The sequence below is a fragment of the Oryx dammah genome, unplaced genomic scaffold (genome assembly GCF_014754425.2).
Source record: "Oryx dammah isolate SB20612 unplaced genomic scaffold, SCBI_Odam_1.1 HiC_scaffold_24, whole genome shotgun sequence".
In the NCBI taxonomy this organism is placed as follows: domain Eukaryota; kingdom Metazoa; phylum Chordata; class Mammalia; order Artiodactyla; family Bovidae; genus Oryx; species Oryx dammah.
Window position 1 is genome coordinate 68,263,821 of NW_024070208.1, and position 18,160 is coordinate 68,281,980.

General features: G+C 37.1%; 1 protein-coding gene across 1 annotated transcript in view; it reads left to right on the forward strand.

The window, feature by feature from the left end:
• GPC6 (glypican 6) overlaps window positions 1-18,160 on the forward strand; it is a 1,226,374-nt gene that overhangs the window by 839,376 nt on the left and 368,838 nt on the right. The window contains exon 4 of the mRNA XM_040267334.1: window positions 6,619-6,784. Within this exon, the coding sequence (XP_040123268.1) occupies window positions 6,619-6,784 (166 nt within the window). The remainder of the gene's footprint in view (window positions 1-6,618; window positions 6,785-18,160) is intronic.

Sequence of the window (18,160 nt, forward strand, 5' to 3'; positions counted from 1 at the left end):
CCAGGGGATATTCCCAACCCAGGGATCGAACCCGGGTCTCCTGTGTTGTAGACAGATGCTTTACCGTCTGAGCCACCAGGGAAGTCCTTCAGAAGACACTTCAATTTCTCATAATATATTAAGATGATGAGTAAAAAAATCTCATTATTTAATCTATTGGTTTTCAACCACAGAGGATAGCATCTACTGTTGTTCAAAAGCATTTTAATTTATTCTAGTTAAATCATTCCTTTACATTAACTTGTTCAACTTTTGAGAGCCCTATCTGTCTGTATTCTGATATCCGTGTTTATTTGATTATTGTGGCTGTATGATTTCCATAGAAACAAGCACTTGAGAGGTTATATGTTCAAGTAAAGATTTATCACTTTCACATGTTTTCTTGATTTTTAAAACTACTTTAAGAGAAAATCTTGTTTTATATTGGCTACTGTTAGGAATTGCTAATGTGAGCACCAAGGCATGAATGTTGCCCCAGATACAGAAATCTCAAGTATATTAAAGACCTTAAATGAATTGTTAATATATGACTAAGGGTATGCTATGCCTCAAGTCACATTTAGAAAACGTAAGAATTACTTGCTACAATATCCTGACACATATAGCTAGCCAGGTAGATAAGACTCAGTCTACATCCGAATACAGATTTATTAAGGACTTGTTTTGTATTCTTTTTTAAAAAGAAACATAGGGTGACTGCCTTGGTGGTCCAGTGGTTAAGATTTTACTTTGCCTTCCAATGCAGCAGGGATAGGTTCAATCACTGGTGATGGAGTTAAGATCCTACATGCCATATCTGAAAAATCCAAAGCATAATACAGAGAAAATGCTGTAACAAATTCAATAACTACTTTAAACATGGTCCACATCAAAAAAGAATTTTAAATAAAATGTAAACAACATCAAAATCTACAAGCTTATAAACTAAGACTTATAAACTAATCAATTGTTTAATGTTATTTATTTTTTCAGTAATTTTACAAAGAATCCTTGTTATAAATTGTAATGTTACTCTTCAAATTGTACTATTATTATTCAAAACTAGTCAACTGTAGATAATTTCATTATCTATAAACCACATCAAAAGATGTTAACAGAAGGACTACACCCAAGATACAAGGATTTCATACTGAAATCTCATTTGGTTTACTCACAATGTTGTGTCTATCTTTCCAGGAGTAGGATAACAGAGTAGGAACCATTGGCTATTCTCTACCCCTCCCCCACCTCAGTATTGTATTGTGACAAAGTGATGCTAGTGGTAAAGGACAACATGTAAGGTGAAAATACTAATAATTATAAAAAAGAATATGTTACCATGAACTTCTTTTTTCTTCACTTAAAAACGTTATTGTATTTTGCCAAGTGGAAATCAGAAATCACTTTTATAAACATCTAAATTTATTCCTTTACCTAAATTTATTTCCCAGTCTGCTTTGAATATCTAGGAAGTTATCGATACATTTTTTAAAATAGTCAAAGTTCATATTCAGTTCATTTCAGTTCAGTCGCTCAGTCGTGTCTGACTCTTTGTGACCCCATGAATCGCAGCACGCCAGGCCATCACCAACTCCCGGAGTTCACTCAGACTCACGTCCGTCAAGTCCGTGATGCCATCCAGCCATCTCATCCTCTGTCGTCCCCTTCTCCTCCTGCCCCAAATCCCTCCCAGCATCAGAGTCTTTTCCAGTGAGTCAACTCTTCACATGAGGTGGCCAAAGTACTGGAGTTTCAGCTTTAGCATCATTCCCTCCAAAGAAATCCCAGGGCTGATCTCCTTCAGAATGGATTGGTTGGATCTCCTTGCAGTCCAAGGGACTCTCAAGAGTCTTCTCCAACACCACAGTTCAAAAGCATCAATTCTTCGGTGCTCAGCTTTCTTCACAGTCCAACTCTCACATCCATACATGACCACTGGAAAAACCATAGCCTTGACTAGACGGACCTTTGTTGGCAAAGTAATGTCTCTGCTTTTGAATATGCTATCTAGGTTGGTCATAACTTTTCTTCCAAGGAGTAAGCGTCTTTTAATTTCATGGCTGCAGTCACCATCTGCAGTGATTTTGGAGCCCCCCAAAATAAAGTCTGCCACTGTTTCCACTGTTTCCCCATCTAACAGTGGAATACTCCTCATCAAATAAAAAGGAATGAATACCTGTAACAATTTGGATGGACCTCAAGGGCATGCTCAGTTCAAAAAATAATGAAGCTTAAAATGTTAGATAGATACTAGCTGATTCCTACAGTGATAAAGATATAAAGATGAAAAATAGATTAGTGGTTGCTTGGTGATAGGGACAAGGGATGGGTCAGGAGCACAACAGAGTGCTTTTGTGGTGACAGAAAAGTTCTTTGTGTTGACTGTGGTATGGTTACACTAATCCATACATAGGATTACATTGCACAGAAGTATAAACATGCACACATATGCAAAGCATGCAAGCTTAAAAAATCATGAAAACTGAATAAATTCTATAAATTCATTAGCAGCAATGTATCAACGTTGGGCTTTCCTGATAGCTCAGAAATAAAGTATCCACCTGCAATGCAGGAGACCTGGGTTCGATCCCTTGGTTGGGAAGATCCCCTGGAGGAGGGCGTGACAACCCACTCCAATATTCTTGCCTGGAGAATCCCCACGGACAGAGGAGCCTGGCAGTGTCTATGAGGCTTTGATATGGTTTTATGAGATGTTTCCATTGAAGGAAGGTGAGTGAAGTGTACCCAGGATTCTACTGGTTTTGCTATTTCTTATGAGTCTATATTGATTTTGAAATTAAAATAATTTTTAAGAATAATAGCACAATTATAAAATACTATTATACATTTGAAAAATAGGCATAGCCTATTGGTATTTGAATGCAATTGGCATTTGAAACAACCTCTCTTCAAAGGCTTATTTCTAAAAGTCTTCAGTTTGAAGTGATTCATTTTTAAAAAATTCTAATTCAAGTATGCAGTTGTGTCACTTCAAAAAATATGGCCTGTGAACATAAAAGTTTCAGCTCTGTCCTCCACACTTTGTTTTTATCTTCGAATGCCCTTTATTTGACCAGGAAGGATGTCATTTCCTAGAGTACTGAGAAAGCCACATTTAACTTGAACAACATTGTTCTTTCAGGTTATTAAGGGTATTCAATTTTCTCTGTTGGTTGCTACTCTGAGTTGGAGACTCTTCTGAAATGTCAGACTGAGAAAATTGCCCTAGTTCCAATACACACACACATACACACAAATGCCACAAAACTTTGGAATTAATACAATCAATAACCTTGATTCATGTCAATCTATGCCAAAACCAATACAGAATTGTAAAGTAAAAATTAAAAATAAATAAATAAATTTATTTAAAAAAATAAAAAAAAAGAAAGAAAGAAAATGGAGGTAAAAGCAACAGTTGAATGCTAAGATGTATCAAACTATCTTGTTCCCTTTTTCTTTGAATATCAATGTGGCCAGGGAATTGAGAACCACAATAGAGAGTTCAATTGAAAAAGCATTTATTCAGTACCTAAATCATAATACCTTATAATGATGTTCATGTTATGCAGAGTGGTACAGGTTATAGTGATGAGAAAGAATCCATACCCTCCAAAGGATGTCAAATTTGCATCTCCACTATTGACACAATGTTGGAGACCTGGGTTCAATCCCTAAGTCAGGAAGATCCCTTGGAGAAAGGAATGGCTACCCACTTCAGTATTCTTGCCTAGAGAATTCCGTGGACAGAGGAGCCTGGTGGACTAGTCCGTGGGGTTCAAGGAGTCAGACACTACTGAGTGACTAATAACTAGGCTTTATACTGGCACACTGAATGAGAAAGGGCAAAGCATTATATAACACCAATGACAAGGAAATCAAACATTCAGCAGAGTCAAAGGAAGAAATAGCTTAGCCACCTTGGGTGAAAATAGGGTAGGTCTCTGGAGAAAGGCATCATCAGGTCAGGAGAGTAGTTGCGAGGCTATGAAAATTAAAGTGCTATGAACAATAGTTTTTAGGACTGCAACCATACCAAATAAGTAAAATGTATAAGAATTTGGAATTTCACATACAGAATTTTTCTATTTTCTGTGAATGATGTGGGATACATGTGGATAAAGTATTTTTTTTTAATTCTGCCCAATTGTGGATAAAATTTGGCATTTTCAACAAAATATCCTATCTCAAAAAGTGAAACTTAATTGCTCAGTCATGTCCGATTTTTTGCGACTCCCATGTATGGTATCCCTTCAGGCTCCTCTGTCCATGGGATTCTCCAGGCAAGAATATTGGAGTGGGTAGCCATTCCCTTCTCCAGGGGATCTTCCCAACCCAGGGATCGAACCCAGGAAGCCTGGCGTGCTGCAGTCCATGGGGTCACAAAGAGTCTGACAGAGCTCATCGACTGAACAACAGCAATCCTATCTGGAGAGGTAGATATGGTGGTACTGATATGAGCTCAGAAGAAAAGTCACCAGACTCCTCTCTTTTGTTCTCATTTTCTGTTGGTTTTGCTGTTGGAAAATAAATCTTACCATTAGTGGTTACTAAACCATTCTCCATTTTCTTTTAACATAAAAAGGCCAATTATATTCTACTATGCTTATTTGATTTGGACTACTTAAAGTGCTAACCTTCTATCGTTGATCAGGTTAATTCTGTTTTATTAAAGCCAACATTAAATTATCAGGAAAATTAAAAATCAAAAGGATAATCCTTTACTATGAAATGCATTAAAAATAAGGTGGATTAATGGATGGATGAGAAAGAGAGATGTGTGAAAAAAATCAGTGAAGAAAATTTTCATAAAATTTTGGAAAGAAAATACAAAAAAAATTAAAAGGATAACAGGAGCTTTTGGTACATAGATAGGTAGATGATAGATAATAGATGGCTTCATTTCTTGAAATAATAACTTAGGGACTTTGTCAGTTTTCTTGGTCTGAATCAAATAGACTGTCAAGTATTTCTCCAGCACAAATGGGTTTATTCAGGATCAGGAGAGAACTCAATTCAGAAAACGAAGGAGGGCACTTTTTGGAGGAGAAAAGGAAGTTGGGAGTTCTGTTCTAGTAAACAGAGTCCTTGTCTCTGCTATCGTTGCAGGTGTGAGAGCTCCCCCTTCTGGTCTCCCAACTCTATTTAATTGAGGTTTCTGTCTATTAATTTTTTACAGTGTACACCATAAAATTAAGAAAATGTTACAGTAACCAAAATCTTGCATTATAAACCTCAAATATGGTTTCCAGGCAAAGGATAAAATGATGGAGGTAAGCTATAGTAGTGGAAAATATCCATTTACATGGAAATACCTTTTACTGCCCTATCTTTACATTGGCGTCATGCTTTGTCAGTATCTGAAGTCTCTGGGCATGTAATTGTCACCTGGGGGCCCAGGTCTATCCAATAAGACTCTAACTCTCCAGGAGATCCAAACAATACGGATTAGACTTGTCTTCAGAGCAAGACCACAAGAACAGAAACAGGTTCTTGACTAAAACATCAATGTTATATGAAATGTCCAAAAAATATGTCACAAATGTTTGTATCTGGCTTCCCCAGTGGCTCAGTGGTAAAGAATCAGCCTGCAATGCAGGAGACACAGGTTGGATCCCTGGGTCAGGCAGATTCCCTGGAGAAGGAAATGGTAATCCACTCCAGTATTCTTGCCTGGGAAATCCCATGGACAGAGGAGCCTGGCGGGCTATAGTTCCATAGGACTGCAAAGAGTTGGACACGACTTAGTGACTAAATAACAATGTTTGTATCCAGCCATGAAAAAAGGCTTTTTGTAATTTTTTTCTGGTTTTGGTCCATTCCATTTTAAATATTCTGTCCTCTTAAAAGTCAAATTGGAATTTTCAGCAAGTCTAAAAAAGACCTGATTGGTTTAGAATTGATTAACTTAGAACCATTCACTGCTTATCTTATTCAAGGCAAATAGCACTTCATTATAGGTGGATTAGTAGCTCCTCTGAATTGCTGCAAGGATTTCTCTTCATATTCAACCCTGGATCCATCTTCCAAAGTTCCCAGAACTGCAAAGCTTCAGATGCCTGAAGATGATCTCTTGGCAGTTCCACTGCTTCTCAACAGGCCTGGATCTCAGAAATCCCAGACAAGTTGATATTGATCATTTTTAAAAAGTTATGTACAAAGGAAGTGTATCTGCCAACCTCCTTTAGAAACAGGGTCAAATAACCAGTTGGAAAATTTTCCAAAGGTGTCACATTAAACTTTAATAATACCTTCATTTTTATGGGGCTGTTAACTTTGGAAATTGCTTTCACATGCATTATCTCATTGCATGTTCTGTTTCATTGAAACAGTGTCTAGGTTTTAGGGCTAAATTGCAATGACATAGATATCAAAATGTTGGCAAGGACAATTCAAGAAAAATGATTATTCCTATACTGAACACAAGTATTAAAGAGGAATTGACTGACTTCAAGATTAAGTACTGCAAAGGATTAAGATTCTAATGGCTCCTTTAGCCTGCTGCCCAGCTGTTGAAGGTTTATCAGAGCCATTTCCCTGTTTTGTTTTGTTTTTCATTTTCAAGGAGAAAATGAATCACTTCTTTTTTGTCCCCTTCCATCCTTCTTATTTCTGATTTTGTTTTCAATAAATCTTTAGGTCAGCCCGACCCCAGGCTGCATCCGTGCCCTCATGAAGATGCTATACTGCGCTTATTGTCGAGGACTCCCCACGGTGAGACCGTGCAACAACTACTGTCTCAACGTCATGAAGGGCTGCCTGGCAAATCAAGCCGATCTTGACACCGAGTGGAACCTGTTTATAGGTAAGGAGCATCACCACGGATGCCTGATGGGCGGGTCCAAAGTGGTGATGACTTGTAGAGACTAGGAGGATTGAAACACACACACACACAGAGAATGTTTAGAAAATCATAAATATTATGTTGCATTTTTCTTCATTTTTTTAATCCTGAAAAATAAGACTTCTTGGTCTATTGTGACGGACAGTCCTGTTGAAGATAGTATGAGCCAGCTGTAGTGCAGTAGCTGATCTGTCTGATGAAGATAGACGTAATCTTGTTGAATTTCTGGGAGTGCCTGTGAGTAAGGGACACGTTAGAAAAGAATCTTGTTGTAAGAAAAAGCCCACAGTCCTGTCTGTTCCTTATTTGTAGGGTCTCAGTATAATCACAGATATTAGTAAACACTTCCTTCCTTAAACATCGATGGTGAAAATAGCTCAATATTTTTGCTGAAATATGCAGATTTTCTTCCTCCGCCTCCAGAGAAGAATGTTTTCAGCACAGCAGCATGAAACAGCCTTCCCGTCTTTAAAAAGGAGGCGGGAGGGAAGTGAGGGAGATACAGAGTAGGTCTGTGAATCACTGCTGTGGTCTGAAGATGCAGAAACCACTCAGGAGACTGCACTGCCAAAAGATATTTCCCAAATTGCTATCCAAGGATAAAAGGACAAATTTCATAGGCAGCCTTCTCCCAGGAAAATACACAGGCCTTGAAAGAGTAAATGTGTTTTCTCCCCCTCTGTCAAATGGCCTTCAAATAAAAGTAGTTTTCAACTGCATTTACTGGGGTTGCATTGTGACAAGCAGAGTGGGGCCAATAACAGTGACATTCCTCAGCCTCAGAGGGACTTCATCATTTATGCAGCCCTCTAAACTAGAAGGCTTGAGTAAAGTCTTCTGACATCTCAGATTTGGGTAGGAAAGGAAAAAGGTGTATCAGAATGCAAAGAAACCTTCGCAAAAATTTGCAGTCAGCCTTGGCAGAAAAACTCATTAGCTAACATACTATTTTGCTTATGAAAGCCAAAGAAAATGGTTGTAAAGTTTTAGAAAGATTTTAGAGTGGGTAGATCCAAATGGAAGTAATCTAACAAAGATCTCAGAAATCATTACAGAGAGAATAACTTGATGTATTCTACTCTTTCTCTTCAGTGGGAGGACAAAATCTATTTGTATAATCTTGAGTTACTTCATTTGAGAAATGAGGGGGTTTTTAAAAAGTTAATCACTTAGGTACCTTTCTAACTCAAAAAGACGTGATTCTTTGCTAAGATTTTTGTCCTTTGCTAAGATTTTGGAGAGGAGTATGAATTTTTTAGACATGTAAGCCTGAATTTCTGAAATATAAGTTTAGATGAATTTTGGCAAAGACATTCTACCTAAATAATACTAATTTAAAAACACTTGCATCCTTCATTAGCCTACTCAGTTCAAAAGAAAAAGTAATTTAAATGTAGTATATTGGTATAATCATATTATCACTTACATATGTAAAGCCTAAACTGAAACAACTGTATAAATCATTGAGTGGGAAAAGTAAAACAAATCTGTAAGTTAAAGGCAAACTATAAATAAAAAAAGGTTAAGGTTACCACATTAAAGTACTCACAAAGAAATCTAAAAGGATTTACCTGTTAAAAAAGCAGATAAGTCTCATAGCATCATCACTTTTGAATCATAAAAATTATTCATACTGTTGGGTTAAAATTGCCATAATGCATAACGCAGTCAAACTGTTTTGGTCAGCTTGCAATTTACTGGTGAAAGTAGGCATGTGGATTTTGTTAAATAGAGCAGGACATGATCAAAAATTAGAATATGGGCTTGTTAACTTGTAAGAGCAACAGTGACTTGTTGATTGGCTTTTTTTCTCAGTGTTGTTGGCTGTTTTAACATGAAACAAATCCTTATACTTCAATCAGCTGGTTTTCCTAGGTGCCAGTTTGATGTGAAATGGAATGCCTGGAAAATCATTTGATTTAAAAACTAAAATTTGAACTTAACCTATGATGGGGTTACCTGTGGTGTCTTACCATATGTTTGAAGGGAAGCTGGTGGTTGGGCCTGGATTAATATATTTCATAGCCCTTGCTCCCCTGTATCATTTTTTATTAGTACTAGAGATCACTAAGAAAATTCTTCCAATTTTCTTACCTGAGGCATTGAGAATTGACCAGCTGCATAGACTTATAAGGCAAATTATGTTTTTGCTAATACTTGTCTGGATGTGAGGTGTGAGTTCACCAACTTATTACATGAATTAGTCAAAGGTGCCAAGTCCATTTTCCACACAGATACATCCAAGATGGCAGTGTTACAGTGTTCACGAATGCAGCAGCAAAGATCAGTGAGCAAATCAGTAATTCAACAAAAATTATATATAATAGCCCTCTCTCTGCTTAGCACCTGCATCCCATCACTCTAGACTTCCAGTGTCTCGTCATCAAACCCTTCATTCCTACTGCTGTCAACTGCACGTGCTGTCTCTGTCTGCCACATTGATGTCCTGGTTTATACATTTTATCAGTTTTTTTTAAATTATGTGCTCATCTAAACAGTTAACAGTGGCACGCAATCAACCAGCAGTCACAACGAGGACTGAATTGGTGGCACATTCTCATAATCTTTACAATGCCTCGAATTAATTGAAAGTGATTTATAACGATTTAGAATTCAGTTGGTGTCTGCATCATGTCAAAAGAAAGACACTTTGCTGATAAAGTGAAATGTTTTAAGTGTTCAAGTAAAAACCCCAGTGGTATTCACATTCACTTCTGAAGTTCTGCAGTTGTTTTTTTTTTTTTAAATCCTAGCGAAAAAAATCAGGAGTTCTACTTGTGGTATATTTTCATAGTTCTTTAGAGATTTTAGCTCTGTTAAAATAGGGGAGACCCAGCTCTAAAGATTCTTATTAATTAACTATTATTTTTAAAAAAAGAACTTTTTTTTTCCTTTTTTAGGTAAAGAGGTTTTTTTGTTTTGTTTTGTTTTGTTTTGTTTTTAAGTTGCTTGCAGCTTTGAAGAAGATGCTGCCAGCTCCATTGTAGGGTACTTGAAAGCCTGGGTTTGCCTCTGTCTGGAGGTGCCCGCTGCTGCCTAGAAGCATGCGGGATTCCCCAGTACAAAAGCCCAGGCAGGCTTCAACCTGTATCTCCCACTTGCTGCATCCAAGCCCCCTGCCCCTCTTCCCACCGCTCCCAAGGAGCAGAAGGATGTGAGTGGCTTTTAGCTGGTTCTCTCTTCGAAACCTGCAGTAGGAGAATAATTTGAGGATATTGACAGTCTCTTTTAGGCACTTACCCCAGGTGTTGCTGTATATTCATACTCAGCTTATTCTAGCCTGGTTTTTAACGGTTGTCTAAATGCAAAAGGGTTTTCTTGAAAAGTGTTTATGTAAATTAAAATTTCCTAGAGGGAAATGGATTGTGGACAGAACGTGCCATTTTGGTAATATCCTGTGGTTCTTTTGAGTGTTTGGCATGGATACCATCATTCCGCAGATAAGAACAGTTCCACTGACGACCAACCGCATTGCAGATTACACCTAGCTGGTGAGCACAGAAGTTAAGGCTGAAGTTATACAGCTACAATAGATCTTGCTTCTATTTTAAAATCTAGGATGTGTGGAACAGCCTCCCCCAAACATCTGGTACCTTCTATAACTAGAGAAAGAATAGACTGTGAGAATTAGGAAAAATAAAAGTTTTGTAGGTAAGGGGAGGCACATGTTGGTGAGACTAAAGACGGATTCCATGTTGTTATGTACTTTTTTTTAACACTGAAATGTTGCAGGAGGCTTATTACTATAAATAGAAGGTGAAATTATCTGTATAGTTCCATGTAGAAGTGAGACCTTACTATGTTTTTTTCCCAACACTGGAGCTTAACTTTTTAGGTTATTCTAGTTTGTAAGATGCTTATAATCTTAACATATTAATTCAACTCATTATATTGAGTAAGCTAGAAACATACTTTTTTGGCCCTCAGGGAATTGAATGTAGTTAAATTAATTATAATCAACTGTGATGAGGTGTTAAAAAAACAGAGGCTCAGGATTCTAAGTGTCTATTCCTCAGGAGGACTTAACTTCATCTAGGGGGTCAGAGAAGCCCTAGATTGATAAGTATAGAATAAAGTACTCATTCTGTGACTAAGTATTGAATTATCATTGGTCAAACACAATTGATGTTGAGCAGCCGTAATGCATACAATTGTTACCTTATAGGCTCCAAGTATTAGCAAATGTCTGTGACAATTTCAATAGGTGTAGCATGATCTATCAGTGGTCCTTAAATACTTATTTGGTTAATTTTTGACATGATTTATGACCCACTCTCACCACCATTGACATGGACTTGAACTGATAAGATTTGGAAGACGTGTATTCATTTTTGTCCAGAAAAGGTTGAGTTCCCTAATCTACTGATAACCTCCAATGAGAGAGAGAGAGACAGAAGAGCAATTTGTATTTAATTTAGGCCTTTAGGCCTTGCACTCATAGATCACATAAACCAATGATATCAAACTCTCTGGGCTTTTTCCTCCTTTCAAACCAACCAAGTCTCAAGACAGAAAACTGGCGTGACAACATCAAACGTGAAACCTAAGGTAAGTACCACATCTGTGCTAGGCCAAGAGATAATGCAGTGGATACTGTTCATTCATCCTCTCATTCATTCATAAACCCAGCACATGTCTACTATGGACCCTGCTCTCATTTAAGCAAGGGAGTCAAGCCAGTAAGGCCCTGCCTGCTAAGAACAGGGCTCAGTACACGTCCCTTGAATGGAGTGAATGGAAACAAGTAGGCAGAGCCATGGAAGGGAATGCAGTCAGAGGCTGTTCTGTGTTACTTTGTAGGTCTGCTCGTTTAAGGGAAGTATGACTAATTCAGTCATTTAAAAAGCACAGATCCCTGGATGAGTGCAGGGATGGCAGAAACAAATCAGGTAATGAGCCTGCTTCTTCCACTGTGACAGCTGCTATCAAGTTGTAAATTAAAGCCAGGTGCAAGGAAGGTGTGTGAGGTCAGTCAAAGGACACGTGTCACATTATAAATGGCCACCTGGGGACACAGATGACTTTCGTACCACCTGCAAGAGTCATTTCATCCTCAAGGTATTTAGTGTATTTGCAACTTGCTATCTGGGGAAAATGTTGCTAGATAAACATGTATCATTTCTTATAAATAAACTTGGGTTCACTTTTTATAAACTATATGGATCGTGAGATGTTGCATTTCAGAAGGATATAGAATACACACAAGGAACTATTTCAAGCATTTGTGTAAGATGCTTCTCTTTTAGAGATTTTCTTAAGCATGAAATCCTGTCATGTAAATCTGATACTTTTTTTAGTTTTAAAGAATTCTATAGTAAACATGATTCTGGCTGATGTATATAAATCCCATGTCTCAAAAACCTCTAGACCCTAAACATAGAAAATCGTTTCAGGAACTGTAGCTAGCAGCAAACTTCCAAGGCTTCTTCATCTCTGCTTTGTAGAAGACAAGAGCCTATTCAATAACACAGGCCAGAAACACAACTCTAAAACTGAAGAACAAAAGTCAAGGCAATTATTGTAGAATCTGATCTCACCGTTAGCTACAGAACTTACATTTGCCCTTGTGCATTCTTAAAAGCACCAAGAAAGATTAAAAAAAAAAAAAAAACAGAATTACTTTATTTTCTATCAGTTGAAATCTAACCCCTCCCAAACCTCTGCCTTCCTTCTATAGTTATTGATTCAACATTTCTCATTTCTCATGGACATTTATCATATGCTGTGTTCTTTCTGTAATGCTGGCAGAATCCATAAGCAGTGCTAACTACTCATTGAGAAAAAAATAAAAGAAAGAAAGAAAACAGTTGGCTGGTACCCAGATGCCTTTCATGAGCAGCACTTGTTATCGATTTCCTACTTTTGGAGAGTGGTTTCCTTCTGAACTCTTCATATGTGAAAATATCGCTATGTGGCACAATAGGTTAATGATTTAAGTGTGGTTTAATGGAGGGAGCAATTCAGCAAACACTTGGGGAAGGAGGCATTTCCCAACCTCTGAACACTTACTATTGCTCATCTTGAGGCAGCAACTCAAGGGATTCATGGCACTGCAGTTTCCATTCTGAAAGTCTCAAGCAGACTTTCCCACAGATCAAAGCCAGCAAAGCACATGAACCTAAAACTACTTGGTGTTATAGACAAGGAGTCCTTCTAAGGTATGCGTTGGTATTTCCTGGGTCCCCAGTGCCAACTTCTGTTCATCCATCTCTTCCAGTTCCCACATACTCAACTTCTATACAATTTATAATTGTACTTACTCCATTTCCCGCAAATATGATATTCTAGAGTTTCAAGTTGGAATTCATGGTGCAGTATAATATGACACCACCAATGGCCTGCAACAAGGCATACCAATTTTTGCAAGTACAACATTCTTTAGGATACAAGACGTTCTGTTTATAATGGGAAGTTCACTGAAATACCTCTTCTGCCTTATCCTGCTCTCCAATTTCTATGAGAACCAGGGACAGAAGGATTTAGTTTACCAGGAGCAAGCCGAGCACATCAAAATGATTGAAAGTTTCTACAGAATTGCCTTTGTATTGGCGATTTTACATTTTGCTTTGAATTTACACTTCAATTTCAGTGTTTCCTATAGATAAATGGTTTAATTTGACAATTATAGCAGAAAGCACTTGTTTTTAATAATTGACATCTGATTTTAGTAATGTGATAGTTTTCACTATCATGTTTTCAAGTTCAAGCTACAACACAAGATGTCTGGTTTGGGGCATGCCAAGAGAAAATATTTGATGATTCTTTAGAATGGAATTCAACAGATTTCAAGTTAAATAGTTCCCAGAAATGCAGACAAAAATCAAACACTACCATTAGCCCACTGACAGTCTTAGCAATTCCAATATCAGGAAATAAGAGGAATATGAGGTAGAAAAAAAGATTGTGTTGCACAAACAAGAAATATAAATAGGGCAAAGTTAGTGGATTGTTAAAGACAATATTAAAACATTATTGATGCAATGTATAAAATAGATAACTACTGAGAACCTCATGTATGGCACTGGAAATTCTACTCAGAGCTCTGTGGTGACCTACATGGGAAGGAAATCCAAAAAGGAGAGGCTATATATGTGTATGTTTAGCTGATTCACTTTGTTGTATAGTAGAAACTAACACAACACTGTTAAGAAGCTATACTCCAATAAAAATTAATTTAAAAAGTTAAAATAACACATGATTGCTTACAAATAGTGACCTTATAACAAGTCCTAGGACCACTGTGACCAAAAGTCCTTCATGTGGTGAACAATGTAATGAGTAAAGAGAGGAGGGGAATAAACTCCTAAAATATGCAAATCCCTTTGAGAGTCTTGATTAATAGGGAAAATGAAAATCTTAATTTTAACCCAAGTAATAGGTCCTTGTACGATGCTGCCATACTTTATTAAAACATCTTAATAATAGTATTGTTAAACCAGGGTCCTTAGACTTCATTTCCCATAAACAAAACATTTATATTAACATAGATATAATTAGATCTTAAGTAGAAATATATTAGGTATAAGTATGCCTTCCAATTGTTCTAAAAGTTCCTTTCATTCATTATTATCTCACAAGTAGAGCTACTGAAGTAGTTCCCTGGTGGCCTAGTAGTTAGGATTCATACTTGCACTGTTGTGGCCCAGGTTCCATTCCCAGTCATGTAACTGAGACCCCACAAGCTGTGCAGCCAAAATTTAAAAAAAAAAAAAAAGAGCTGCTAATCATGTCTTAATGCTTACATCACTTTTCCTCAGGATTATTTCTTTAAGAATTATAAAGTACTTCAGTTGGTAAAGAATCTGCCTGCAGTGCAGGAGACCTGGGTTCAATCCCTGAGTTGGGATGATCTGCTGGAGAAGGGAAAGGCTACTCACCCCAGTATTCTGGCCCGGAGAATTCCAAGGACTGTATAGTCTGTGGCGTGGCAAAAAGTCGGACACCACTGAGCAACTTTCATTTTCACAAGCTGTGCAGCCAAAATTTAAAAAAAAAAAAAAAAAGTGGAGCTACTAATCACACCTTAGTGTTTGTCATTTTTCCTCAGGCTTATTTCTTTAACAATTATAAAAAACTTTTTGAACTGTTTTCTTTTTATCTTCTTTTCTTTGTGGATTGTTTATCATGAGCAAATACTCCAAGGAGCCAGAGGTGAAGCCAGGTTAGAAGAGACAGCCCTAGGAATTATTCTGATGGTTAAAAACATGTTTTCATTGGTTACTCTGAAAGGGAAATGGGAAAAAATGTCCTTGGGAGTAATTGAAACTTTTGAGATCCTTCATGGTATATGAAAACTGTGAATTGGCAAGTCACTTAAAAATATTGTGTCTACAGATATGTGGTAAGATAGCCAGGAGAGAATTTAAATTAAAATAGAGCATGAAATATGACTTGTCCTTCAAATAACAGCTTATATATAAATCCCACATAAAAAGATATACCCTTGATTTTTTTTCCTTTGCATGGATTTAAACAATTTGCTACACTAAGAGTTTCCTTTACTATAACCCCTGAATAAGTGAAAATTAGAAAGAGAAACAAAAAAATAAACCAGTGAATGTTTGACATTACCCCAAGAAGAGATATAAGTATCATATTTTTATTCTTTAAAGTGCTGAGATCTTCTAGAAAGATAACACTGATAATTATTTTTTTTCACATCTACATTTATGATTTTTATTATATGAGAAGAATGTAACTACTAAAAACCATCTTTAATCATTTTGCAGTTTATACAAATATCGAGTCATTGTGTTGTACACCTGAAATGAATATAATATGATATGCAACTATCTCTCAATTGAAAGACACCCTTCTTTAGGCAGAATTTCTTTTTTTTTTTTTTAATTAATTAATTTATTTATTTTTAATTTTTACTTTACAATTCTGTATTGGTTTTGTCATAGATTGACATGAATCCACCACAGGTGTACATGCGTTCCCAAACATGAACCCCCCTCCCACCCCCCTCCCCACAACATCTCTCTGAGTCAATGACAAAAAAAAAAAAAAACCCAAACAGTATTCACCTCTAAAATCTCAATGCTCAGAAAATTAACTGATTTAATGAGAGGCCTGAAAATAATATCAAGTGGAATGAATCAGCTAATAGATGTGATAGAGTTTTGGAAGTAGCAACTATCCCCTCTTTGGCTGCCAAAGTTGATGTGACTTTGAGATTGACTGAATCAGAAAATGACTCCTGTCTTACCTCAGCCCTACATCTATCACGAGTAACTTCATACTAGCTTGAAAAGTCAGGTCTCCCAGAGGAAGCAGAATCACTCTTCTGTAAGAGAGTTTACTGACCTTAAGAAAGGGAGTTTTCTCAGAATCCATGACAATCAGCGGGTGAGGGCAGTTTGGAGTTCTTGATCTTAAAACTTATGCATATGGCTTCTGGTTTTCCAAATTCAAAGTCCTAGGCTTTTCTTTTAGATGAGTTCTTTATCTTATCATAGTTTTGTGCTCCAAATTCTTCTGTGTTAACATAGTCATAGAAATGTATGCCATAGTCCAAAATCTATGTATAAAACCCAACCAGATGGGAAAACCAAAATCCACAATAGTCTTAAGAGTGTTTGGGAGGAGTAATTCTACAAATGCCCTACACGGCACACTTGGAAGGTGTGGATCATGCATAGGAGCTGACTTCTAAAAAGTGATTCCACAAAGTGAGATATATATATACATGCATCCCTTCATTCATGAGCCTGGTAGTATTTTCTATTGAAATGCTGTGTCTGAATATAAAATATTTGGCAAGCTTACAGTAACCCAATATGTGTCTAATACTACCATTTATTGGTTGAGATCCAAGTATATACTTATCAAGGGTGTCTCTGAGAGGTTGAATGTTGAAGTGTGTCTTGCTACTCACCTACAATTATAGTATCCAATTCTAAAACCATGAGAGAGTTGTAGGAAACTTTCTTCCTCTTTTTGTATGGTTCTTGGTTCCATTTGGAAAATATTACATACATAGCAATAAGAGCTAACAGATATTGGACATTTACTTTCTATCAGGCAATACTGTAATCATTTTACCCTTTTAATCTTTGCAACAACCCTATTAAGTAGTCAATATTATGATTTCCGTTGTACAGATAAGTGACATTTCCAAGGTCATACAACATGTAAGTTGCAACTATCAGGTTTTGGCTTCAGAGCCCAGGTTTTACTGTTTAGAAAGTAACTCTGAGTCTCTGGCTATATGAATTGATGTGGGAAATATTGGGAGAATTTGAATATTTACTATAGTGAGTACTGTCCAATAGAATTTTTTTGCATCAATAGAAATAGTCTATGTCTGAGCTGCCCAACATAGTAGCTAGCCATATGTAGCTACTGAGCACTGTAACTATGTCTAATGAGACTGATCAATTGAATTTTTATTTTATTTTGATTAATTCAAGTTCAGTCACATGTAGCTTTTGAGCACTTAAAATGTGACTAATACGTCTGAGGAACTAAATTTCTCATTTCGTTAATTTAATTAATTTAATCACTATAAGTGGGTAATGGTTATGCTATTGGACAAGTTTAGACCATTGAAATATCTATAATTTCCATCATATAGCTCAGCTTCTGAATACATCTAATTATCTTCAAAGAAGTGTGCAATTAGATGCCTTTTTTGTGCTTAGATCAAGACTGGGCATATCAGTTCAGTTCAGTTCAGTCGCTCAGTTGTGTCTGACTCTTTGCGACCCCATGAATTGCAGCACGCCAGGCCTCCCTGTCCATCACCAACTCCCAGAGTTCACTCAGACTCGCGTCCATCAAGTCAGTGATGGCATCCAGCCATCTCATCCTCTGTCGTCCCCTTCTTCTCCTGCCCCCAATCCCTCCCAGCATCAAAGTCTTTTCCAATGAGTCAACTCTTCACATGAGGTGGCCAAAGTACTGGAGTTTCAGCTTTAGCATCATTCCTTCCAAAGAAATACCAGGGCTGATCTCCTTCAGAATGGACTGGTTGGATCTCCTTGCAGTCCAAGGGACTCTCAAGAGTCTTCTCCAACACCACAGTTCAAAAGCATCAATTCTTCGGTGCTCAGCTTTCTTCACAGTCCAACTCTCACATCCATACATGACTACTGGAAAAACCATAGCCTTGACTAGATGGACTGGGCATATGGTAGACACAAAAGAAACAAAAGCTATATTCCCCATTCCTGAGAAATTCTAATTTTCCAAAGAGATGCCATGTATGCTTTCAAAGTGGGAGTTTAATTAAGTGCGTAGTTGTGAGCAATAGTCCTTGAATCACTACATGAGTTTGAATCCTGTCTCCATGTATATTATTATCTGTGACGTGAAGAACATTATTTAACCATC